General features: G+C 37.8%; 1 protein-coding gene, 1 long non-coding RNA gene and 2 pseudogenes across 2 annotated transcripts in view; 1 reads left to right on the forward strand and 3 right to left on the reverse strand.

The window, feature by feature from the left end:
- Nucleotides 1-6,482: 6,482 nt before the first annotated feature.
- On the reverse strand, nucleotides 6,483-9,016 carry LOC134206540 (chromatin-remodeling complex ATPase chain Iswi-like; annotated as a pseudogene).
- Nucleotides 8,374-13,470, reverse strand: LOC134206541 (NKAP family protein CG6066-like; annotated as a pseudogene).
- An 812-nt stretch (nucleotides 13,471-14,282) lies between these two features.
- Nucleotides 14,283-15,691, reverse strand: LOC134206286 (uncharacterized). Its single transcript, XR_009978262.1, has 3 exons — nucleotides 15,564-15,691; nucleotides 15,455-15,483; nucleotides 14,283-15,357 (listed from the first exon to the last, which is right to left on the reverse strand). It is a non-coding gene; the product is annotated as an uncharacterized LOC134206286 (long non-coding RNA).
- Nucleotides 15,692-18,842: 3,151 nt separating this feature from the next.
- Nucleotides 18,843-26,645, forward strand: part of LOC134205120 (N-alpha-acetyltransferase 15, NatA auxiliary subunit) — a 44,188-nt gene continuing 36,385 nt past the window's right edge. The window contains exon 1 of the mRNA XM_062680064.1: nucleotides 18,843-19,126. Coding sequence (XP_062536048.1) covers nucleotides 19,070-19,126 — 57 coding nt within the window. The 5' untranslated portion in view covers nucleotides 18,843-19,069. The remainder of the gene's footprint in view (nucleotides 19,127-26,645) is intronic.

Here is a 26,645-nt window from a genome sequence, read left to right on the forward strand (position 1 = left end):
AAAACAAAATGAATCGGACTTAGTCATGAACTGGCTTTTACTTCATGTTTTCTCTTCCACAATAAATTACACAAATCGTCAAAAATTGCACATATGTATTGCGTTTTTCTATATCCACGACGTTTTGTCTTTATCGTACAACAAAGTTTTACCGAAAGCCTATATGATCACCCAGAAAACGAATTTTTGATAGAAGGCCCGGAGACCCATAGTGTTATATACCAACAATCGACTCAGCTCGACGAACTGAGGTGATGTCTGTATGTATGTGAATATGAGTACACATTTTTTTGAATAGTTAAAAGTACAAGCTCTAACTTGTGAACAATGAGACGTTCAGAGTACTAAGCAGTGAGTACTTAGAAATGGAAGTTAGTACTGAGTAGTGAGATATGAAACCTTATCTATCTACTAATATAAAAACGGAGTTTACTGTTAATTCGAATATGCTTGTCGTATTCCAGCCGAAAACAGCTGTATGGAATCCGCCGTTGAAGAGCGGTGCGACTGTTCGTTTTTAAATTCGACAACAAACTGTCGAACTGCTTTTTTAGTAGTTCGGTACTGAAGTTCTGTAAAAAATAGAAAGTAGATATTCGTTCATTCATCACCTGTTTGGACAAGCTGAAGATAAATTTGCATATGAGGTGCGAATTTTCTTTGACAAGAACAAATCGCAGAATAGTTCTACGACAATGATGTTTCATGACAAGGACAAGGACCAGTGGCGTAGCCACGGGGGTGATTTTGGGCATAAAACCCCCCCCAGAGACAACATTTTTAGAAGATTTTTTTTTTCTTCGAAAAAAATGTTCTGAACCCCCCCCCCCCCCCCCCAGATCAATTTTCTGGCTACGCCACTGACAAGGACGTCCACATGTTTCCTACAGTGACCAACCAGCATAGCGTGCGACAAAATCTACAGTCCCAATCATGAGATTAATCACGGGTGCGAATCGGATCCTCCACTAGTGTAATATTTGTAATAATACGAATTATCACACTTTGTGTTAACTCTTTTAAAAAACGAACGTAAAAGAAAATAACTTGGTAACATCAAGGCAAAATGAAATAATTAATAATTTGTTATAATAAAAGATATACGAAAAATACATTTTTGACCTATATTCAATTTTACAAAAAAAAGCACACACTGTGAGTCATTTTTTCGCGCTATTATCTATAATAGAGCTGTGCAATAAAAGCAGTTTTTGCAGATTTAGATTCAACAAACTTTGATAAAATGCCGGATGATACTTTATATCTTCTCACCAAGCATGCTTTGCTATAGTCACAATACGATAGTCTTTTTTCAAAAAGCACGGCAATCCCGTTAAATGAGGCTTTACTAAAACACTGTTTTGACTCGTTCAAATATACTACGGGCAAGAAGGGTACTTGTAAAAATCAATGTATTAGAGCATCAATATTAACAAATATAATAGCTATATTAAGTTATATTTTTTAAATTATTTTTCATTAATACCTTCAAAATCACATGAAATAACTGAACCTTATCTAGAATTTTAAAAATGTATAAAACCATTGAATAATAAAAATCAGCTTAAAATGATAGTAAATCTGTTACTCAACAGATTCAGCGCATAGTAAATCATAATTGAAGGTTGTGCAAGAGTTTTAGTAGCTTCGGTATCATTTAATTGTTTCAATATGGGGTTTTCTTGCCCCATTTGAGATACATTATTCAAATATTATCAAGCATAGTCAAGCATTTAACTATTAATATTTTTAATGGTCCTGAAATATTCTTTGAAGACATGTATTGTGCTTCCAGTTGAAAACAGAAGTGAGCTCTCGCGACAATTGAGTTTTTCCTTATTTCCTGATGTCGCAACTGCATCGCGACTAGTGCGCATCTATGCCACCGCCGTGCGCCATTATGCGCACTAGTCGCGACGTAGTTGCGACACAGGAAATAAGGAAAAACTCAATGGACCAATCAATAAGCAAAACCGACGCTATGGAATGAACAGATAGCGCCACCGTAGACATGTTCTGTCAAACACACACGAGTAGAAATATGCGTATACAGTGCCGCCGTTGTTTTGATGCGGTGAGTGCAAAATGAGTTACCTTGATTGATCCATTGTCGCGAGAGCTCACTTCGGTTTTCAACTGTACTATGTACTGTACTATATGTTTTCAACAATACTATGTGTACTTGGTCAAGATCTTCATTAAAAAAACCCAGATTAATCCACCTAGCGTTGGTGGTGCCTTTCTCGCCTTTAGTTGAGACACCAACCTTATATGGAGTATATTAGGGATCCTATAATGAGAGATATGCAAATACTTTTCCAGACGATTTAGCAACGCTGTTACTTTTGTTAGCAAACGCTTCCAGCACTTGCCGCAGCGCAAAATGTTGAAGCTTGTATATGACTTTGCATTTGAAAACAATTTGGAATATGTTTGTATGTCCACTAACAGTGTTTAAATAAGCATTATCACTAAAATGACAGTGCAATACAAATAGGCGAAACACGATACAAAAACTAGATTACTTTTACTCGCAAAAGTAAAACAAATTGTTTATTCGATGAAACTTTTCTCCAAATTTATCTCAATACCTTTCAACCTCGTCTCAATCTGCAACAATAACAACGTTCATTTGGCTCACGTTTTGACAGTTCTCAATGCTCGATTGGCTTACAATGGCCGCTTTCGCATATCTCTCATTATAGGATCCCTAGAGTATATATGGTCCGATGTGCCATTTTCTTCATAACTTTCAAATGCAATGACCGATCGTTATAAAATTCAATAGTGATCAACAAGGCTTTGTCCCCTGTCGAATGAAACTTGTTGCGAGAAAATCGGTTAAGGATTACTATACGAAAAGTTGTCTAATGTTTTTCATAGCTTTTGTGCACACACATACACACACACATACACACATACATACACACGGACAGACAGACATGTGCTCAGCTCGTCGAACTGAGTCGATTGGTATATAATACTATGGGTCTCAGAGGCTTCTATAAAAAGTTCGTTTTCAGGTGAAATGATAGCCTTTCGGTACAACTTAGTTGTACGAGAAGGCAAAAATATGTTTTTAAATACTGACTTCTTTAAGAAAATCCAAGTTTTCATCAACTTTTGCTAATCTTTATTTACGAGATTTTTATAACAGATTTTTATTTTTACAATATTTTTTTGAGTGTCAAGTTTTTCTGGACTATTGTTTAACAGTGTGCATGGTTATTTAGAGAGAAACATTGTTTTGCAATTCCTGATCATAATACCTGGTTTCGTGCTTGAGTGATGAAATGCCCTACTTTTCATATCAATGAAAAGGGTGCTTTATGACCATTATTCAACTGAAAAGAGTTGCTTAAAATCCGTTTTTACACTCATGTGGGTGCTATAATTATAAACGAACATTAGAACAGTACGGGTGTTCACATTTTGTTCACGCATTTTGTCTAGGGTTAAAGGCCAGTATCGACTTTAAAAGTAGAGAGGTTACGGAATTTTGTTCAATATTACCAAGAGGAATTTTGACAACTGATCTGCATGGAGCAAATTGTCACTTTTACTTACGGAATAATCGAGCAGAATATTTTTCCGAAAGTAAAGTGACAGCTTCCATTACTTTGCTTGGGAACCTTACAAATGCCAATTTTGTTTTTGTTTCTTTTCATGTGGATACTGCTGTAAGAATTTTGTTTCGATTCTTTACGTTTCCGATTCAGTGAACGGAATTTAACATGTGATTGAGATAGAAAAAGAAATTTCTTTTGAACACGATACCAACCTTTAAGAAGATTCATATTTGTGAAATGAATTGAAAAATTAAAAATTATTCTCTAAATTTACCAGGGGGTGATAAAATCGGGCTATTACTGTAGCTTGATGAACAAAGGCAAGTTCTTCTACTTCTACCGCTTCATGGTTTGTCGAACTATGCAGTGTTTCATAACTTATTGGCAAGAATGATCATGTGAAGTAATTTAGAATGTACAATGTTGGTATAGATTTATCATATTAAAACCCCATTTCTCGCCATTGCAAAAAATAGCTTGTTCAAAACTTGATTTTTCAGCCCTCGTAGTATTTATCGCACAACTGAAACGTGAATCAATCGTACAACGTGCTGAAAAAACATCTTTTTATAACTAGTTGCAAGCACTACTAACGCATTTGCTCAAAAGTACACGCGGCGCTCCCCACAGGAAACGACACACCGCGCTTTTTTCTGGCCGTATACTCTATTGTGATGGGGAGATAACATTGCGGCATTTCCTAAGGTGCGGTTGTTCCTTTCGAATCATTGCAACATATCAAAATCAAGGTAATAGACGAAGCAAAAATAAGAAGACACACGACGGTGTTTAACAGACAGATCTTGCAGTACAGCAGAGATAATTTTAAAATGGTTGTAATAAATTCTAGGCATCTAAGGCTCGATTTCTCAAAATTAAGCACCTTCATCGAAAAAATATTTGGTAGACGTAGTAGCGGACAGCATCCGTCATAACAGGTACCAAATAGTTTTTCAAGAAAATTCATAATTTTGAGAAAACCCGCGTTAGATGTCTTTCGCCATACAAATTTCGGGCGGTTAACTCATGCTGGCTATTTACGCATATACGACAGCGCCTGGATGTGGAAGCGGCGGGTAGAAAATCAGCCACTGCCAATAATTCATTTATTGTTGATTCACATGTTCTGAAAATTATAACTGCAATTGGCAATCGTTAGGAGATGGCGCGACAATCATTGTTGTCTAAAACGCAGTCCAAATGCGACTATCAAACGCATTGGCTACGTTCGACGATTGCTGATAAGTTGCGTCCGTATGTAGTTCCGCTATCAGTTGAGTAGATGGCAGTAGTGAGCCTACGTATATTAATTCAAAAGTTTACACATGATTTTCAATTAAATTGGTTCTAGTTAAAATATCTGTTATCTGTGGTGGGATGGAAAACGGAACTTTTTTTCCCACAAATAACAGATTAGAGTGCTTTGAAAATAGGTCCTATGTGCAATAGGTCCATATGTGATACGTTGACTCACTACTGCCATCTACTCAACTGATTGCAGAAGTACATACGGACGCAACTGATAAGTAATCGTCAAACGTTTGACAGTTGTATATATGCTGCGTGTTACACAGTAATGATTATCGCGCCATCTTCAAACGATTGCCAACCGCCTTCCAAATGATATATGCATTTGAATCAACTGTTGCTGATATTTACACACCTATGGTTCTTCTCCTTTTTCTTCTTATTGGCATTACATCCCCACACTGGGACAGAGCCGCCTCGCAGCTTAGTGTTCATTAAGCACTTCCACAGTTATTAACTGCGAGGTTTCTAAGCCATGGCTTAGTATGGTAACCTGCAGGTTACCATTTTTGTATTCGTGTTTCATGAGGCTAATACTAATGACCAAGGAATTAAAATAACAACATTGCCAAAGACAACAACATTGTCCTCTCTTGTAAATGTTGGGTCAAACTCAACTTGCAATAAGCGTTTGTCCCAAACAGAATAGGACAATGATCGCCTGCCGCGCATTTTGAGAAGTAGTCGGTTTTTGATGTAAATAAGTATCAGTTATCAATGTTTAGACATAAACTTAACCATCTGTTTACATGATTTGTGTTTTACTTCTGAAATATACAAGTTATCGCAGTTTGAAAAGTTCACAACAATTTCCTCTCCATGTTTGTTGCAAATAAAACGGAACGCAATATTGTCTTTATCCTTTGCAGATGAGGACAAAGAGTTATCGCTATTCTCTTGTGTTGCTTGTTTTTGCATTTTTCAGCGACAATTACATTCCTTGCTAATGACACACTGGTGGTATAAGTACCTTGGCACAAGAATCTTGAAATGAGTACCATACCAATTATTGTCTTTATCAAAGATAGTCCTGGAATAATTTTTTTGTCCTCTTGTACCATGGTACAAGTACCACAGGTGTGTCCTTAGTATAACACGATGATACTTTTATGCCCAGGGAAGTCGAGACAATTTCCAAGCCGAAAATTGCCTAGACCGACACCGGGAATCAAACCCAGCCATCCTCATCATGGTCTTGCTTTGTAGCCGCGCGTCTTAGTGCACGGCTAAGAAGGGCCCCATATATGCTATACCAGCCTAAATATCTGTTATCTGTGATCTCACTGAACATATATTCATCCCATCGCAAATCAAAGAAATACCACACAAAAAAAATCGTTGGTAAAATTAAATAAAACGTTGGTAAAGTTGAGAAAATTAGTTAGTGATTTTCAGTAGAAAGTATTAGACTGTTAAATCTACAAGTGCAAGAATGTTACTTCGGTACGAACTGTGACAGGAGTTGACTTTTTAATGACATTTTCCTCTCAAAACTAAATGTGTATTTTACTTTCGAATTAACAGTTTAGCATTCAAAACAACAAGTAGGGTGTGCTTTCAATTTGAGTCTGTAGTAGGTCAGAATAAAATTTTACGTATGCAAAATTGAATATTCCGTTTTCATTTTATTTATCATTTTTATTCGCATATACTAATACAGTAAAACAACAATCACAAATCATGTATATGAAATACATATAAAAACCGCGAGCTTACCGTCACGCCACATTTCCGCATATTATTATTCTGCATTATCATCCGCAGGTGGAACCCGCCTTAGGCCTTTTTCGTCTTCCAGGAATCCCGATTCATTGTTCTGCAGCTCGGAACCGCACTACCAGAATCATTATCTTCTGTGAAGGCGGATTTTTCTCCCACTCCTTCCGGTAGACCACATGTCCGGTGATGTTGAAGATGGTGTAGTAGATAAGATCAAGTCTAAAAAATATTTAAAAAGTTATTCACTATATTGAGATATGTATTAGCATATTACAACATAATACACCATTCCCTGAACCTCAAATGGGTGGCACACTGCAATTTTGTGTCAGAAACAGGGTGGTCGTCTTGTTCCTCATTCTCCTTACCTTACTGCCAAGGACCTTCTTAATCGATGTCCAGCGTTGTATCTTTGCCTCGCTTCGTTTGATCTGAGCCATCAGCCGCTCAATGTTCTGCAGCTCGTGGCAACGTTCCCAGAAGACCGCACTGTACTCCTCTTCCGGTGTTTTGCCCTCCACCTCCTTGGCAATGTTTTCCCGACCGTCCCGACCATCCCGACCGATTCGTTGGTTTTGACTTTTGAACTGATTGAAGTCTCGTTTGTTCCAGTTGGTGAAGCATTGCGTCAGAAGCGATTCTTTTCCGAGCAGCTCCTAATCGCTGAGCGGGTCCGCTTTATGGATCTTACGCTGTTCCTTCCGTTGGACCTTGATTGCTTCCATGCCCATGCCCGTTTTGTGATAGTTGTACATTTCATGATCGAACAGCTCACAGAGACTCGGTGGGAAAAACTGGAAGTCGTGAACAATTGGTTGCTTCGAAGGAAGGGCAGCTTTCGATACTTTGGGTTCGTCCACTCGGAGAGCCTCTTTAAAATATGCATCAACTGCATAGTAGGTTTTATTCTTGCCATTTTTGGTTTAATCCAGGAGCTAAGAGCGTGCAGTTTTTGTTTCTCATGATAATTCTCTCCATCGAACTGATGAACCGAACGGTTTTCGAGGTATTCGGTGTCCAAGGTAAAACTACGCAATGAAGATTATCCCTGCTTGGCAGCTTGCTCTGGGGTTTGCTTTTCACCTCTCTGCAACACATGATCGAAAACGCGATGGGGGCGAATCGAATGGTTTTGTTGTCCACTAAACGCCTTTGTTGAATAACCAATTTAACCACTTGATTTTCGCATTTTTGACCTCCTTTTTTGGCAGCACCCTCTTCTCTACTTCCGATTTCAGGAGCAGGAAAGGTTTCAATACCGCATGCAAACGTTCAATAATTTTGTTTTCCCCAATGCATTCATTAGGGTCGAACCAGGAGTCAAAATCATTTCCGATGTTGAAAATATCCGGCAACAGAAAATTCAGCAAAGCCCACAATTCATGTAGTTTTTTCTGCGTTCCCATCCGCAACAGGGTGTTGGCCGAATTCACTTCACGATAGGCATTGGAGCTACCAAGGAACGAGATGCAGACCGCGACGACGAAGTTGAAGGGCAAGGAGTTGTAGAAGACGTGCGTTGCAACGGTGGCGGTTTGGGTTGCTTTTAAAGAAACATCCAACAACGAGAGAGCTTGCGTTTGAATTGAACTTCGTGCCGTTGACGTGGATTAACTACCGTGCTTTCACGAGGTGGTCTTTTCGGTTTTCCAACAGATGGGTTAGTTGACTGTAGAACCATTTCAATGCGATGTTTTAGAATGCGCTTGAAGTAGAAAAGAAATAAAATTATTTTCGAGAACAAAATAAATCTATCTAATTTACGATTACCTTTTTGATTAATTTAGGTGCCTGTTCTTTGGCCTTCGATTGGATTGCTTAAGATTTTCTTTTAAATGCATACGTCTTGATTTTGTCAATGTTTGTTGAAATGTGGATGTTAGGGGTTGTCGGCGGTTCTAGGATTTTCAACGCCGCTTTTGATCTGATTTTCTTCAATCTGATCATCCTCACCGTTGTAGATCAAATAGGTTGATGGCAAATTAGAAGATGTCATAGAAGATCCTAGAAAATCATAGAAGATTAGGGAAGCCCCATCTTGTATTTCATCAACGTAATAAAAGCAGTTCAACTCTTCGTCAAAAACTCTTGATGGAGTTTGAACTAGCAAAGAATCAGTATCGGGATATAATTCCAACATACTTATTTGTGATGACACCGAGGCAGATGTTGCAGGTGGTAATTCTGATTCAGATCAGGTAATCTGGTTCTCGGTTACCTTCATGCAATTCTAGAATCACAAAGTCACCTACGCTAGTCACGCTTTTCACTTGGTGAGTAGAGTGATTCTTTGTTTTCTTAAAGTCGTCATCATCGAAGCAGATTGATATCATAGAACTGCTAATATCAATTAACGGGGTCGAAGGGATCGGTTCATCCGCGTCCGAGTTTGGCAGTAAATTGTCATCCGCAGTATCCATGACGGTGGATGCGTCGATTACTCTCGATTGGATGCTCTCTAACGAAGGTTTGGCGTACTGGGGTAAAGTTTTGTGACTCAACTACAGCGACTAGAATTGCATCTTCGAAGTCAGGTTGATCTGAACAATTTCGGTTTTGCAGATTGGAGTTGTGTTGTTGTTTTCCGATATTTTATCATTAGGATCGCTGACACTGGTACCAATCGCAGCAGTCGATACGATTTGATTTGCTTCATGATACGTTGTCTCATCCAAAGGCTCTGAAATTGAAGATTTTTATTTTTAATTGTCCATAGGTCCATATTATTTAAAAACAGTAATATAAAAGATAATCCAAAGGTGGCTGCAGCACTATGAAGGGCGATGCGGCAGAAAATGAGTATGGTGACGAACCTGAGAGCACGAGCGCAGAACATGCGTTTTCCTAGTTAACGATAGTTAGTTAATCCTAGTTACGCGAAACTACTCAACGCTTGTCACTGGCTAGTTTAGCGCTGATCGTCTCCTTGAAGTGCGACAGGATCTTGTTTTTGCGCTTCTGACGTTCTCCCTTGCTGAACATGGACAGCGCTCGTTTCTCGTCTGCAGAATAGATTTGATTTTCCTTACGATTACGGACCGACTCCGTGCGATGATGCCTGAAAAAAAAAGAAAAATTATGTTATTCATTATCTTTTAAATTGTTCATCCATATACAAAAGAAAATCATGGCAAAATTAAAAGATAGCCGAAACGAGAATAAAAGAACAAAAAATAATAAAACTAAAAAAGAACGAAAAGCTTAATGGAAAAGCAGCGCTTTAATGAAAGTATACCCGAGGATATACCAAAATTAGTAAAATGACAGAATGATATAAAAAAGTGATAAAACTTACCTGCTACCGCTCATCACGTATACAACGTCCTCAAAATTGGCAATCTCGTCCGATGTAAGCCCGATTTCACCACGCCGCGGAATTCGGTTGTCCTCGGTCACATAGGCGGCCATCGCGACACCCTCACCAGGCAGCAGTGCCCGACCAAAGTCCTTCTGGCTTAGATTACCGCTGGTTTTGATCGGTCCCACTACGCCATCGCCCAGTTCCTCGTCCGCGCCACCACTATCCTTGAAAGATTCGGCTCTGGCTTCCGCTTTGCTACCCGACTTTTCGACCAACTCCTCTTCCTCCTCGTTGTTGTTCGATGATGACGAATAAGAGGACGAATCCGCGGATGACGAGGAAGAAACCGATTGCGGTTCTTCTAACTGGATTTCTTCTTCTTATCATCCTTCTTATCACTGCTATCCTTTTTCTTCTTCTTCGCCTCATTTTTTTGGCCTCGGATTGCTCCTTCTCCTCATCGGATCTCCTCCCTCCTCTCCAATAATTTCCCGCTGCTGCAATCGCCTTGACTGCATGACTTCCTCGTTCATACTGTTACTTGCACTTCCTCGTTCCTTCCCCCAGATCAATCCGGCTCGACGGCCACGATCCGCATCGCCTCGCGACTGTTTCTCCTGGTACATGTCGTGTTCCCATCTTCGACAGGACCGGACGATTCCCCACCATCTAAACTTCTGCTGGGCCATCCTTCAATGCAGAACAACGGTTTTGGTTAAGTGTTCATTTCGTTAAAACGTTAAAGGTTCAAAATTAAACGTTACCCTGCTTACATTTTCAACAAACAAACAAACAAACAATGAATGCAAAACGGAAATCAAGATCATAAAAATATCTGTCAAAACTCACAGCAAAAAAGTCTACACTTTCCGAAACACTTCAAAATAAATTTAACCATAATGTGAGTAAACTACACTAGCGCCTCTGGCGGTGCTGGTCTCGTCAGCTCTTCTGGGTTGCATGAATTTTTAATCGGTTCTTCGGGACACTCACGTCCCGGTTATTAGTTCCTGGTTATGTGTGCGCTGATATACATCATAAGTTAAATCTATGGATTTTTGCCAATAAATATGTGTGGATTTTTAGTAGTGTATAATAAAAATGAATTTGGGTGTCCTTCCTGACGATTTAACTCACGAACGGGTTGACCGATTTGCAAGATTTTCTCACTAATCGATTCGTTTTGAGATCCGCAAGGTTTGTACATACGAAAAGGTAGTGAATTTAACGAGGAAAATCGTAAGAATACACTTTTTGGTCAGCTGTTTAGGAAAACAAAACCAGTGTTGTAAAATGTCATTTGCACTCGTTTGTATATTGTCGCGCTTATCTTTTTCTAGACTTTCGCGGCGGTCTTACTCTCGCAGGCTCGACTGCGAAGGTAGACGTCAAGATAGCCGCCGGGTTAAAAGATAGGAAAAATTTTCCCTCTCAAAACAAAACCACGTGCTTTTCGCCAAATGACAGCAGTACTCGATTGTATTAGTGAGAGGCAACCGGAGTCACTGAGTACATGGAGAGTGTTTATCATGACAAGTGCATACGGTGGGTAAGATTTTTATTGACTCTGTCGTGTTTAGTGACTGTTGCGATTACCTGAGAAGCAGCCAGCAGGACGCCGCAGTATTCTATATTTTCTCGAGATGCATAATATTTTTTCCAGAACCCAGAAGTTAGCTATTGATTCCTGATGTATGACGAACTTATAGCGCTTAAATGTGCCTACAACTTTGTCTATCAAGACATTGCTGTAAATATGTAATCTGGGGCGTGGGAGGCAAAATGTCATTCAAATGACATTATGTCAAATGACACGTGACATTTTGGAAAGTTTTCACTCTCCAGCCTTAAATGTTATATTTAGAGCAATGTACCCTTGAACAAAAATATAGCCTTACTCAAGCGTTATGAGTACATCTATAATTATGATGTGAATTTTACTTCTGAAAATAGTTCATTATGACATTTTCACCACCCGGGCAAAGCTGGGTTTCTTTCGCTAGTTGATAATAATAATAATAATTGATAATAAAAATAATCTGTCGTATTCTTGTTATTTATTATCCATATCAAATAAGCGACACTGTTATTATTCACCTCATATAATCGATTTAAAATGCGACTATATAATATTCGTTATTCAAAATTATACACAATTTTTTATTCACGGTACCATCATAGATATAATAATCAAGATGTTGGGGTCAGAACAAATTAGTACTCATTTTATGGTTCCATGTACTAACATTTCGGTACCCAGTGAAATGAAGCAACGCTTCAAAATAAATTTGGTAAAACTAAGCAATCCTTCAACTTAAATTTGAATTTGTTCTAATTTTTAACCGTTGTCATGGATTTAACCAAATTTGTTTGTTTATCATTTTCCGCTCGATGCCGGTTGAGTATGGAGACATGTTGAAGATAAATTTATAATTTTCTTCACATTATAATAATTCTGTTTTCTTTTAGGTCGTTTCATATCAAGAACAGGTTATAAAATCGGGACAAATCTAGAGTGCTTTGAGAATACACTGAGATAATTCCCCATCTAAATTCTATGTGCAATGCACATGTATTTTTGCAATCAAGCTTTGCAAATAATTTTTATTGGCAGTGCACATAAAACTGGAGATTTATCGACCATTTGATTTTATGTGCAAAGCATACATAAACTAAACGCACGCCCAATGTAATTTAAATAACCCTTCCAATGCATTTTATGTGCGACTGCTAATATTATTCATTCGACTTTCCTCTTAAACCCGAATCCGTTTTGTTTCTTTTTGTTTTTATCTCTCAAAAATAAAACGTATGAAAACCTTGATGAAAACTCACAAAGTGATTAATATATTAAAATTTATTGCGGCATTTAACATATTCTTCGAATATACATTTGGGGAGTCCAATCAAAAATCATTATTCCGGGACTTCGTAGTTGATTGGGTGGTTCCTCAACACCTTTTCCATCACATTGTGGTCTCCAAACTCGTCATAACACAACATAAATTCCATCATATTATGTTCCTCCATGACGATCCTTGAAGCGGTGAACTTGAAAATACTCACGTCCATTACTATAGAAGATTCCCGTCAATCTTTCGTCAGCACCTCTGACGACATTTTGGCGGGACCTCTGGAGACATCTGCGGAAGAAAAATACCCGTCGACCCTTTCTTGAAACAGTAAGCTTGTGGTATAATTCATGTCCATTAAAAGAAGATTCCCGTAAAGCGATCTGTCGTCGGCTCCTCAGGCAACATTTGCGAAATGGAAACACGATTTCTGCACCAAAACTTGAGGATGATATTTTGGTTTGTGTAAAATGGATCGCAATATACGTTTTTCGGATGCTGCTTTCTCTCTGCGTCCGCCAAAATAGTGGATTAAACTGGCCATGTATAATTTTCTAAATGCCGGTGTTACCAGAACCGGATACTGCACATCCATGCTAGGAGTTTGAAGCTGGAAAAAATGAAGGAAATAGTGTATTCATCTGATATTATTGGTAATAAATTAAATTTGCTTACCTGGTTTTGTCACCAGAACATGATTCCGATCCCTTCGGTCGGCCATTTAGAAAAAATCACTTCTACTCTGCGCTTTTGAATTCTATGTGCCATTGATGATAATTATTAACTATGCATCGATGCACATAAAATTTATTGTTCGATTGAATAACTTCTAAATGAGTTTTCTTTATTTTATAAATGCTCAGCCATTAAATATCCATGTTAGCAAATAGTATTTAAAAGCTGCACATAAAATCAAGCTAAGGCCAGTTGAATCTTTTTTATATGATTCACGCACATAAAACATATTGGTAGTTTGACTTCGGTGTACAAAGCTATACACAAATTGGATTTTTTGGCAGATATCTAAAGACAATCACTTTGTCTAGCGTGCTAAAGTGAAAATGTAGCAGAAAATGCTAAACTTGCCGATCTATTAGCGAAAGAGAGCGTGAACAAAGAGAATCTCTCTTTTGCACATACGACCTATTCTCAAAGCAATCTAGAAATGCTCTTTCAAACACTGAATAAATGAAAGACTATGCGGTACGCGGGGCAGCGTTTCGTGATTTCGCTTGACGATGGTATGAGTCGGCGTTCTTTTTCTGCGAACATAATGAATATAGGAAATATCTTTGGAGACAAATTTCTGGAAATTGTTTTAAGTTTCCCCGGCAAAATATTCAGAGTTTCCCTAAAAAACGTTCAAAAATTCTGGCACGTTTTTCCTGAATTTCCAGGTGTACTTTTTTGAATTTACCTTTGAATTTCCAAGTAAATTTTATTTAATTAGCAATTATTTTGAGTTTTATTGGTCTGTTTTTAGATATGTTAACGAAAATTGCTTTTAAATTTCAACGTGAAAGTATTCTGAATGGTCGGGGTAATACAAAATGTTTTTTCTTATCCAGAAATTTGTTAAATACATTGGAATTACCACGACAAATTCTCCGAAACTTTCACGAAAATTTTCACTGGAAATTCTTTTCTGTTTCCACGGGAAATTTTTCGGATTTTCGGTGGAAAATTCTTCAGAATTACAACGGATAATTTCTCTGATTTCATAGAGAAATCTCTTCTACACTCCAACGAAAATTTCTTCAGAATTTCAACAAGAATTTTTACGAAAGTTTTCAAGAATTTTGACTTTGAATTTATTTAAGCGATTTTGAACAACCACAGGGAACAAAATTATGATATGAAACATACCACAAAACCATTTTTTTCGTGATCTCGAGCATGAATTTTTCCGGTATATGATTAAATCCGTCATATCTATTTGGAAAACACATTATATTCCACCATCAATTAACATGATTTACCAAAGATAACCTTGGATAGAGTATACAACTTATGAAAACTTTCACGAACCGTATCAACACCGTCTTTTACATATTTGTGCCGATTTTTGAGATAGAGAATCATTGTGAAGGAATTTGTCACAACCGGAAATATTGGGCTATTAGATGTCTCAAAGATAGAACCAGCAGTCAAGTGCCGAGTAAAAGAGATAATGGAAAGCACTACGGTGCGTAAGTCGTGAATACCACACCAATGAGGCGAATTTCGGCTCAGATGCAGAAAAACACTTGAGAATGTTGGTTAATAAATAGCTGTTTGTGATCAAGCGTGTTTCTCTAGTAGATGGTATAAGATGGTAGACTTTTAGGACTATATTCAACACGACTCAAGAAATTTCGCTACTCTTTTGGGGTTTGTATCTTTAGTCGATCTTGCACAGGCTAGACCGTTTATCCAGCTTCTTGTTGGAATCGTCGCGAAATAGTGTTTCCTGCCACCCGTTGCACCGGGCCGTGATTCCATGAACCCATGATGCCATGTCCATCGGCAATCAAGGACTACTTGAGCACTTTCTGGAGCGCTGTGTTGGTATCATGGTTCTTTCAACTGGAGTAATTCCGCAGGTTCCGACAGTCACAGCACATCACAGCTTTATAACAAACAAATTGATTGAATATTTTCTTGAATTATAAATTTTAGTATAGGAAACGAAATTAATATTGAATAAATTAACAAAATAATCTTACCGGAATTTTTGCCGTCTACTGTCAGAGGACTGAAAACAACACAAGTATGGCCGTTAATCGATTGGAAAGTTGATCATAACTTACAATTTGAAGTACTGAAGTAACTTACAGTTTGAAGTTGAATTTCTTAAGCTAATATTATGGTTATGATATCATATCGAACTGTTTTTAATTATACGGGATGCTCATTGCCAGCTTACATTTTTGTAGTTTGTTTTGTTTTGAAGAAAAAACAAGCCTGCGAAAATGTTGCTATGACAGCAGTGCTAAAATTTGTTCTAAAGAGGCATCAATATATTACGTACTGAAGCGACGCTTTCATGACTGGGTACCGAAGACCGTTCATAGCATACGAAACTGGAACCATGAAAAAATCGCCAGTTTCATATTGATTGTTGGTACCATGGTGACGTTAGACGATTGGCAGTTTTATCAAATAGCAGCGCTCTTACCGGGCTACCAAATTTGGTCACCTGTTAGTTGCGCTACTGGTTTAGCAGCGCGTTTAGTAACGACCGGTTAAGTGTCAAGTTATGATACTGCGTTGATAACCCGAATAGAAAATACAATACACCGAGGCAAATTTCCGCATATATGTTATGTGTGAAACTACATAAATTTTTGCAATTTGTCCAAACAAATATACTTTATGTTTGGGGATATAAATGTTATTGGATTACCGATCAATAAAGGTCATGTTGTTTGGCAAATAAAGTTTATGTGTGAGACTCATATCTTTTATAAGCAAATTGAATATGAACTTTATGTTTTCCTATTTATGGAATGTATTTGTCGATATTGTAAATGGGATATGTACATTTTAAAATAATAAAAAATAGTTATAAATTTCATGAATTATTTTTTTTTATTAAACTGAATAAAAAACTAAATAAATAATAAATTTCATATGCCTTGCTAAGTCGTGCAGTGGATGAAATGAAGACGCACGAATGTATTGATCTCGCTGGTTCACAATTTCCGGCCACCATTCAATGCGCTTTTCTTACATCCTAACCTTTTCGATCAGCTAATCCAGTGTTGTAAATAATATCGTTGAGGTTATCGATAATGTCCTCGTGAAGTAAAGCCCAGTAGACGGCCCACTTGGTGTTTGTAGCCGATCTCATACCTGCGTGTTCCATCTAACCAGCATTCACTTGAACAAGAATTCATTTTCATTGGGGATTCTAAATGTGCTGACTTTCTCTACGTCGAATTCCGATCGGGACTTCGGTGCCAAATGCTAATCTAAAAGACGCTGAAATCATTCGAAATATAATTTTCTTTTATTATTAACCAGATCAGCAATGTATTTTATTATACTTACCATTTAGATTCTGGGAGTCGTTAACAAAATAAGTCTACACAAATCTGCAAAATCTTCGTCTGCGTTGAGCCATCCGGTCACCGGTTGACCATCCGACCAACAGGTCCAATCACGAGAAATAAAGTGAACAACTGAAACATCAACCATATTGTCTATGATAGTAAATAAATGAATATCATTGGCTACGTATATACCGGTTATGTGCCTCCTTTTAATAAACAAAGTACTTGCAATGACTTTTATGTTTGCACTCTTAAAAATAATGAATCACTGATCTAATAAGTTTTATATTTTTCAGATGAATAAATTTCATGTTTGCAATTTTGTTAGTGTAGAATTACATTAAATATCATAAAATTACAATACATTTTATTGATGAACAGTCAATTCTATTGTACCAATTAAATTGCCTTATTGTTATTCCAATAAACGTACAATAAAATCTATTGACAGAAAAATGTTGACAATACACTGAGGAAAATGGACGTATGATTTTCAATCAAACGCCTTATGAAAATTTGCCACAAGGAATCGGTATGAATTTCAATATGCTGCCTTATGAATGATGATTTTCATTTCAAAAAAAAGTGAAGTGCGGCAGACTGGGTTCGAACCATGGACGTCGGGGTCGGGAGGCCGGTACGTAGACCGCACGCCCATTGACGCTGGATTACTCGAGGAGGTAACTGCGTATAAGAAGCACTGTTAGTGGAGTAATCAGTCGAAGATTCATAAGGCGCCAGTTATGAATTTCGATAGTCCAGTTCGCTAAGTGTAGAATTACAATAAATTCTATTGTATTGGCAAAAAATGTATTCGAGAAATAAATTTTTTTTTATTGTTACGGTAACTAACAACCCCTATTTTCTATTGTAAAACTGCCATTTACAATAGGATTTATGGTGGAAAACAATATTCTTAATTGTTATCCTATTGTAAGCAACAATAGAGTTTATTGTAATAACAATTAAATTTATCGTATTGTTACAATAATTTCTATTGTAAGTCTATTGGACTTTTTTATTCGGGAAACGACTAATTCGCACCCGGTAATCCGAGGTCGTAATAATCGAAAGAGAAGGATGCAAACAGAGATTCTTTTTTTTTTGCACATACGACCTATTCTCAAAGCACTCTATACACTGAAAAAAAATCCATGGTAAAAACTACTATTTTGTAGACTACGCTCTGTTTTTAAAACTACCATGAAATTTCAGTAAATTTTACCATGGTTCCAGAGAAATTCACCACTGTTTCAGTTCATGTGACAACATGGGCCACAGTTGATTTTTACTGCGCGCATGGTAAAATCAAACGAGTTTGTTATCTGCACTACAAAAATTCCACACATTTTTATTGGCAAAAATCCATTAATTTATTTCATGATTCTAATTAGTGCACACATAACCACTCTCCACGCGAAGTACAAATATAATCTATAATCAAATAAAATGTATGTGTGGTCTCTAATATGCAGTTATTGAATTTATGTGTGGGTACAAATTGCATATATTTGGGTCGCCAAATTGCAAAAATTTATGTTTGCGACAAATATATTCAATATAAAGAATTTTTTCGGTGTGCTGAAAATCGTCGGTGCGTATTCTTAGGCTGTGAACCATTCCACCGATTCGTTTAACTTTTAGTTAAAATTTGACATTCCGATGGTTATTTTCCGATCGTGGTTAAAATTTTACTCCCAAACCGACCCATTTGAGTTTTGACAGATTCATAGTTATTTGGAACGAAATGGATTTGGCGCCAATTTTCTCGCGAACAAAGTTTAACTATCGAACTGTCAAATCTAACCATGCTCCGGAGCAGGGTTATTTTTAACCACGGCGAAATAACCATCGAACTGTCAAATTTTAACTAAAAGTTAAACGAACCCGTGGAATGGTTCACACCCTTAAAATAACCCTCGGAATGGTAGCTTCGACTGCAATATTTTTTTGCGTGTAGAATTTTGAGTATTGTGGGTATATCCTATAGGGTATATCCATTTTACCGTGTGCAAAAATCCAAACCGCTTGAACCGATTCGTTTTCAGTGTGTAAAACTGTCATGAAGACAGAACCGTTTAGGCGAGAACTTTTTTAGCCATCAGAAAAAAACCGAGACAAGTGCAAGTTTTGTGATCGGTGCTGCTGCCGCTGAGAAAAACCATCGTGGGCTTGCGATTTTTTCGTCTCCAGAAGCTAAAATCATTAGAAGTTGTAGCTCACTACCCCCGTGTACGCTCGAACGTGTGTTCCGATAGCTGCAGTCAGTGAAATCACACCGGAAAGATGCCTTCCAGCGATCCCCTGCCTCCCAAGGAGAGTGCCCTTTTTCGTAAGATTCTAGTAAGTACTTCAGTGTTATTGTAAAATTGGATGGAAAATTATTATTTTGTATTGCGGGGTAGATAACTCCGAAAAGCATGCACTAGCATTGCAGTCCGGAACCGTCAGATTGCACAGGATTTTTTTCCTCGGAATCGCGGCAGGCCAATGCGTTTTTGAGATTTTTCTAACTTCTTTTCATTCTTTTTCTTGATATTCCACCAGTGTTGCCAAAATAATATACATTAATATATTGTTTGTTATCGCGTTATCCAATCTCTTTTGCTTAATAAATACAATTTTGTCTTTAAATACTGATCTAAGATAAATTTCTGAATGTTTTCAATTTGTGGAGCTATTTTTTGCAATGTTCTTTTAGGGGTTGTTAACAAATTATGTAACGCTAATTGGGCAATTTTGAATCCCATCCCTCCCTCACGGAAACCGCAAATCAACTCACATTGTGGTTCCATTCTCTCGAATCCGCCCATGCGCGGAAGAAGCTAAAAGAAAGTTAAATTCGAAAAAAAAAATCCGTTGAGTACTTTACCTTTGCTCCCGTGTTAAATTTCCACTATGAGGTTCTACCATCTCAAATTTATGTTATTTTCATTCACCCGGGACTATGCTGAAAACAACTCACATTTGGCTTATTCCACGGAACACCAGCACACGAGAGTCGTGCTTTTTTGTCCTGTGATTTGAATTTGTAAAACACCCAATATTTTTTTACACGATTGATATTCTTTAATTTCCCGGTTAACCTGATTTTTCACAGCTTTTTAAATACCACCTGAATTTTCTATGAGTTTTTGTGATTTTTTCATGGGGTTAACTCATAGTTTCATTAACGCTAGAGGTCGTAATCAACTAAAACCCTCCCGTGTAAAAAAGAACTGGGTGTAACTTATTAAAGCAACAACGTGAAGGTCTAAAACTTCTTTACTTTTCCTATTTCGTTGAAAACTATGTTCCTAAACGTTGGCTTACGCCGTTTTACGACGTTCATGAAGGGCTCTCCACTTACGATGGTCGGATTATATTGATCCGGATTTGACCAAGGCTCTTACATCATCATTGAATTAATCTTGGACTTGACTTAACAATATCTCAGGCATTTCTCAGCCGAATTCATATGTTTATTTTATATACACAAAATGATCGCCTTTGGACTGGCAACGACAACAATAATGAATAGGAAATCTAAAAATAGATTCTGTGTGGATTCTGTACAGCAGAATGCCACAGTAGATCTCGGCACAGTATCGGTTAAGAAATACAGAGTGCCTACCAAATAAAGAAAGGAATAAAACAAAATGATCGCCAGCCTAATGGCCTATATTAAATCATTTGGCTTTGTTTTGAGGCCAGCTGATTTGGTAGATCAATTGATGTGAACTCCAAAATGATTTTTAGAACTTAAAACATCCGTTTTGTACATATTCAAATCGTAAGACATGTATGGACCCCATGGTTTGCTATTGCAGGGCTGTTACAACAGTCGCGGATTTCGCGATTTTCGCGGATTTGTCGCGGATTTACCCTTCTAGTCGCGAAAATCGCGGTTCCTTCAAACATTGTCGCGAAAATCGCGGATTTATAACTACACTCTCGCTAAAATCGCGATTTTCCCAATTTAATTTTAGGATAAATTCAACATGTCGATTATTTGGACGTTTGAAGAATAAGCAATCCGTCAAAGATCCAAACACATGGTATTCGAACAACCTTTCAATAGTCGTATGGATGTTGGTTTAAGTGGACTAATAGAAAGTCTGTCGAATTGCATTTATAGATTACTGAAATGCCGAGAATTATTTATTTTATTGTCTAGAACTTTTGTGTCACTAATTTCGGAATTTCAATTATGATTACTTGCGCTGCATAGAGGGCCGACGATAAAGTTGGATCAAACGCATGCAACTGACGGGACGGAACTGATAGCTGATCGAAGATGTCTTTGTTTATGTGTTTTTGATTTATAATATTCGGTTCAACACCAATGAGGAAAGGAATCAGAAGGATTCCTTTCGCGAGCCAACCTTGGGTCCCGCCAATAGCAAGGTACATATAATAGCAATTTAAATTAAGAGGAAGGCCGGACCAGAAGGGCCGCCTTGTGAGCCAACCAAGGGCTTCGCCAGTTATTTTGAATTAAAATTGTCACATTAAAATTATTGTAAGGATAAAATTTGGTAGAGAAAAAAACACAAAAACACTAATAAAATAGACAAAAAAATGGCATGATAGGGTTCCCGCGGTTCCAGCTTCTCCCTGAGGACTAGAATCCTGGGGTTCCTGCCGCTTTGCATGACTCCTTATCCTAGGGTGGTGGGAACCTGGTTCATTTGCATCCTCGAGTGTCTCTTGCTGCTGAAGGATTGAGGTCTAGGTTGGGAATGTCACGCTTTGGTCATCCTCGGCAATATCAGCTGTCAAACAGAAAGTCCTTGTGCATTGTTCGACCTCTCTTTTTGTTGAGAAAGGATCAGATCGCATGTCAATGGTTGGGGCGATATTCAGAAATCCAATCCGAATATCGTCGATGGAACGACAGATATAGGTTTTTTTCATTGCTCGACCATCAGTTGCATCAAGTTTTGTACCATGCTTAATGACTCCCACTATTGCAGGCATCATTCAGACCATTCGATATTCGTCCTTTGTTTTATTATGTATTCCAATAACTTTGTGTAGGCTAGTTTTTTTTCAGTTCAATGTGGTTTTGTTCCATTACCTGTGCTTCAAAGTTCATCGCTGTTCTTATATCCATTGAGAGTTTATTCGTGATTACTTAGTTGGAACAAACTGTCTGACTGAACTTGAGCCTTGAGACTCCAAAAGACTCCTACGATGGATAGCACATACGGCGTTGTAATGCTCACTATAGATGGCTAATCGCTAGATCCTGACAAGTCCCTCCTTCGTTTGGGAGACTACTCACTTACGAACTAGTTTGCACATGTGGGGGCAGAATCTAACTATTTCCGCTTACTAAGCTTCATTCCGATATAGATTCATTAACTCTTACGTACTCAGTTAATCCTGGGCCAACTGCTAAAAAGCGCACTGAAGTTTAGTACCCTCAGGTCTACTTCAATTGCAAAACACCATCCTGTACGCGACCTTCTATGAAGCCTACCTACGGTCTCTTTTGGTACCTCTAGTGCATGTTATCTTTGCTTGATGCTCTTCCGGCAAATGAACAACGTGTCGAGTCTGCCGTGTTATATAAAATTAGCAATCCCCATCCATTATCTCATACGTAGTGGTAATGACATCATTTTTCAAATCGTGAACATTATCCAAGTTTTTAAAAACTCGTAGGTCTTAGAACCGTTCCTGTCCGCTTCTGGTATCATTTCGCCTGAGTGCTTTTAAATCAGATTTGTCAAGCTTTGTTCGGGCCTCTGCAGAGCTATGTCGCTTGCTTTTGAAGAAATTGTTTTATTTCCTAACTGGCGGATTGATGGAAGTGCAAAATCCAATGACTGATCAATAAATAGCTGGACGGATTATTGGTGCGTCCATGCCCTTGTAAAACGATGGTAGATATTAGAAAAAAAACTAACGTTGCTAAAAAGTATAATTCAAATATAACCCTTGATCTAACTGGTATTTACCTATGACAACAGACTGCCATCTGCCCAACCAACTTATAACTAAATGTATCTATACAACATCGATTAGAATGGAGGGTTTCCCGGAAACATTAAAAAATGAATTTCTTTCGGGCATAGTTCAACACTGCACACTGCACTTTTCTGTGCCTCGTGATATGGTTGAAGCGTTATCTATGCAGTTTTGGGTATTACATAAATTAGCGAATGTTCTTTCATTTTCTTTTCTATCGACGAATATTGGCATAGATTAGAAGCAAAAATATTGAAATTTCGCATTTATAAAACGTGTTTTGAAGTAAGAAACTATATTTTTGTTTGTCGCGGATTTGTTTCTACAGTCGCGGATTTCAATTTGCCAGTCGCGGATTTCGCGGATTGGAATTCGACTAGTTTGTAACAGCCCTGCTATTGGTTTCGTACCAAGCGTAATTGACCTGGTAGACCAAGCCTCTGAAATCCAGAATGGTGTGAAGAAACAAGAACATCTGCAGAAATATTTTCTAAATTCATCAGGGCTTGCAACCCAATGAAGATGAGCAAACCACGCATGCCTCATTCTCTTGCTTGCTTCACAAGCAGCCAGTGGTAGTGAGGAAACAAATTCGGCAAGCAACACGAAGCTTCAATGCTCTTGTCACACATAAGCTACTGAATCATACATGTTCGTTGTTTGATCGCCTACCGAGGGAAGCGATTGTAACGAACTCTTGTGTTGATGTCACTCCTGCGTTGTATTACGGGAGAAGATGAAACATAACAAACCAAAACAATTTTGAATTTTGCAGCTGTTCTCAGGCTGCAATATACGAGACAAATGTAGCGCTTCTCTCTGAATACATGTTTTTACGAAACAGTTTTGATCCACATGCGCAACAAAAAAAATGTGGTTATTTCGACGGGCTAGAGACTAATTGGGTATAATCTATCTTCTATATAGGGGGATGACGGCTTTTGCAGTTTTTGTTCTATTATTGTCCCTGTCAGGGGGTTTTCTATAACCAATTATGCTCAAATTTAACCTAAACATTATTTGCATATCAAAGAATATTGTGGCCGATTTTCATAAAATTTGGACAACAAAAACGCCCCTGACAATAATAGAACAAAACCTGCCAAACCCCAATAAAAATGAAATGGTCTGTGTTCGTATCCGCATAACTCGGAAACGGCTGGATAGATTTTCTACATTCCTTCAGAAAATAGGGGAACGGTTTGGCACTTCATTCCATAGCTCCTATTTCCATCCCATCAAAAACAAAGCAATGAAAAGGAATATGGTTTGTTTCTATTTTTTGTATTTTTTTCAGTAGTGAGTGTTAGCAAAAAGAAGCCACGATATTGGTGCTGTATTTCTTTGCTTTGCGATGAGATGAATATATGTTCAGTGAGATAGTGTAAAATATAGGCGAAGGGTTAAGTTGGGGTTTTTCGTGACACTCCTTTGGAAAAGAAACACTTCTGTCTCAGTTCGATATCAAACACTTTCTCATCTGATTTATTACTCCTGTTTCTCATTACACTTCTAATTTCCCTTTTTCTTAATCTATCTCTTTTTCGTGCAACTATCTCTTTCTATGAAACCTTTGCTTTACCTCTTATATTCGAAAAGGGTATTCTTCTGTTTTACCGAAGTATAGTTCAAACTTGCATACAACAACTCCTTATCCCTTTAAGCAACTTCTAGAATAGCTTCGCACAAAATCAAAAATCACTTATTTACAATCAATTCAAATTATTCTAAATCTGAATGTTTTCTAAAAATAAACAAAATCTTTCTTTTTTTTCTTTTTCGATCTTCTTTCGCTTTTTCTGACAAGATTCTCTTGAATCTCTGAATTGGCATCTTCAAAATTTAATCTATCCGAGGTTTGTTCTTGAAAAATAAACGAATCGGCAGGGAAACCATAAAACGACGAATCTGAATCAGATAATTCTTCTTCTCTTCTTCTTTTTCCGTTATTGCCTTCATCTCTATCTTGTTGCACTTCATCGTTTTCTTCATGCGATAAACAATCTGCTTGCTGCGCTGCATCAACCACACTTTCTCCTCGAAAAACTATCTTTGACTGACGTCTGTGCGCCCACACAATTCTGCCACCAAGGGAAATTTTTAACATTCTCAATAGTATCCTCTTCCGTCAAAGCATTTATGCTCCCCGCTGTTGTCGTAGGTTTAGCGAAAGTGTTCCTCCATCCTTGATAAAAAACGTCTAGCCATGTGCGGCCCATTAATGGCACAAATTCGTTGTCACACTGTAGTACTACCAAGGATAGTTCCTGGGCTTTGATGTCGTCTATTTGTACAGGAAACTTCTACAGGAAAAACTTTTCCAAGAACAGCCAAACGTTTTCCATCTATAACAATTAACTTTTTGTTGCAAGGTTTCAACGAACGGGTACTAAAATTTCTGAGAAACAAACTTTCTGAAATAACGCTTTCTGCCGAGCCACAATCTATTTCCATCGACAGCCTCTTCCTGTCTGCTAGCACTTCAACATAACATGGCTCATTGATCTTGTGAACCGCTGAAATCATCATGCATGGGGATTCATCTTCTGACTCTGTATCTTGTATATCAGTTTTTAACCTCTTAAACAGCCCTGACGTATGTAGAAGCTGTTGTGCGTTTTGGCGATTGAATGAAATTTATACTACTTCTATCCTTGCTTGGGCTTTTTCTGTTCAGCTTGTAACAAAATTTTCTGGTGTGTCCACGCTTCTTACAAAACGAGCATAAAAATGATGGTTTACTACTATTATCGTGTTTGAAATCAAATCTACGATTTCTTCGACCTCCTCTGGAAAACGATCTGTCTCTACTATAACTCCTGCTCCTGCTTCTGCTTCTACGCTCAAATCTTACGCGAGAGCGATCTACCCTAGCACCTAATCTCGCAATAACACTGCCTCGGGCATTACCTCTCTTATCATCATCTTCTTTCAAATACCGAGTCCTATCGCTGGAAATTTCTTGATTTACGATGATCCTCTCAGCTTTAGCAGCAGTTAGATCGTCTTCATCAAATAGTCGCTTTTGCAATTGACGATCAATAACACCGATAACAAGTACATCACGAATAGCTCTGTCTTTTAAACCACCAAAATCGCACTCTTCTGCCAACTGCTTAACGGCAAGGACAAAATCAATCGCCTTTTCATATTGTCCTTGACGCCGAGTCCAAAATTTATAACTATGAATGACGTCTGACTCCTTCTTATCAAACCTCTTTGTCAACTCCTCAGTCATTTGCTTATAACTCAGATCTTTAAAATCTCTCCCCGGAAATAAAAGTTTTAGCTGCATAAAAACTTCACGGCCACAAACCGCCAAAAAAGAAGTTTTGTACTGATCTTCTTTAATGTTGTTATGCAAAAATAGCCATTCAAGCTGCTCCTGGTATTGAGCAAATGGTATAGTACCAGGCAAATAGGGTTCAGTAGTAGTTTGCAACATACTAAATATTACAGTAGAGAAACAAAAATGTTAAATAATAAAAAGAACAACAAATACAAATCCGGATTAAAATTCAGTTCAAATGGTTTATACTCACAATCAAAATAAATTCAATAAATCAAATTAAAAAGAAATCACGTACCTGATAGCTTTCAATCAAAACTTCACTCCGTCTCCTCGAGAAAGGAAATGACCTCAGACAGCAACACAACAGCACCTAGCAGTCCCAGCAACAGCACAGCAGCCTTCCGAATCCTCGACGACTTTCTCGCACCAAAACAGCTTCCGAAATCCACCAGATTGACGACAAAATGGCCACCAGCAAAGCAACAGCAACCACCAAGCAGCAATTTCAACAGCAGCAAAGTAATTCAATACTACTCACTGGTTGTCTTCGTGATAAGAATCACTACGTATTCTTGGTCGACTAAATCTTCTAACCTGGATCACTGGCCTACGGTC

This window comes from Armigeres subalbatus, chromosome 1 (genome assembly GCF_024139115.2).
Source record: "Armigeres subalbatus isolate Guangzhou_Male chromosome 1, GZ_Asu_2, whole genome shotgun sequence".
NCBI classification, from domain to species: Eukaryota; Metazoa; Arthropoda; class Insecta; order Diptera; family Culicidae; genus Armigeres; species Armigeres subalbatus.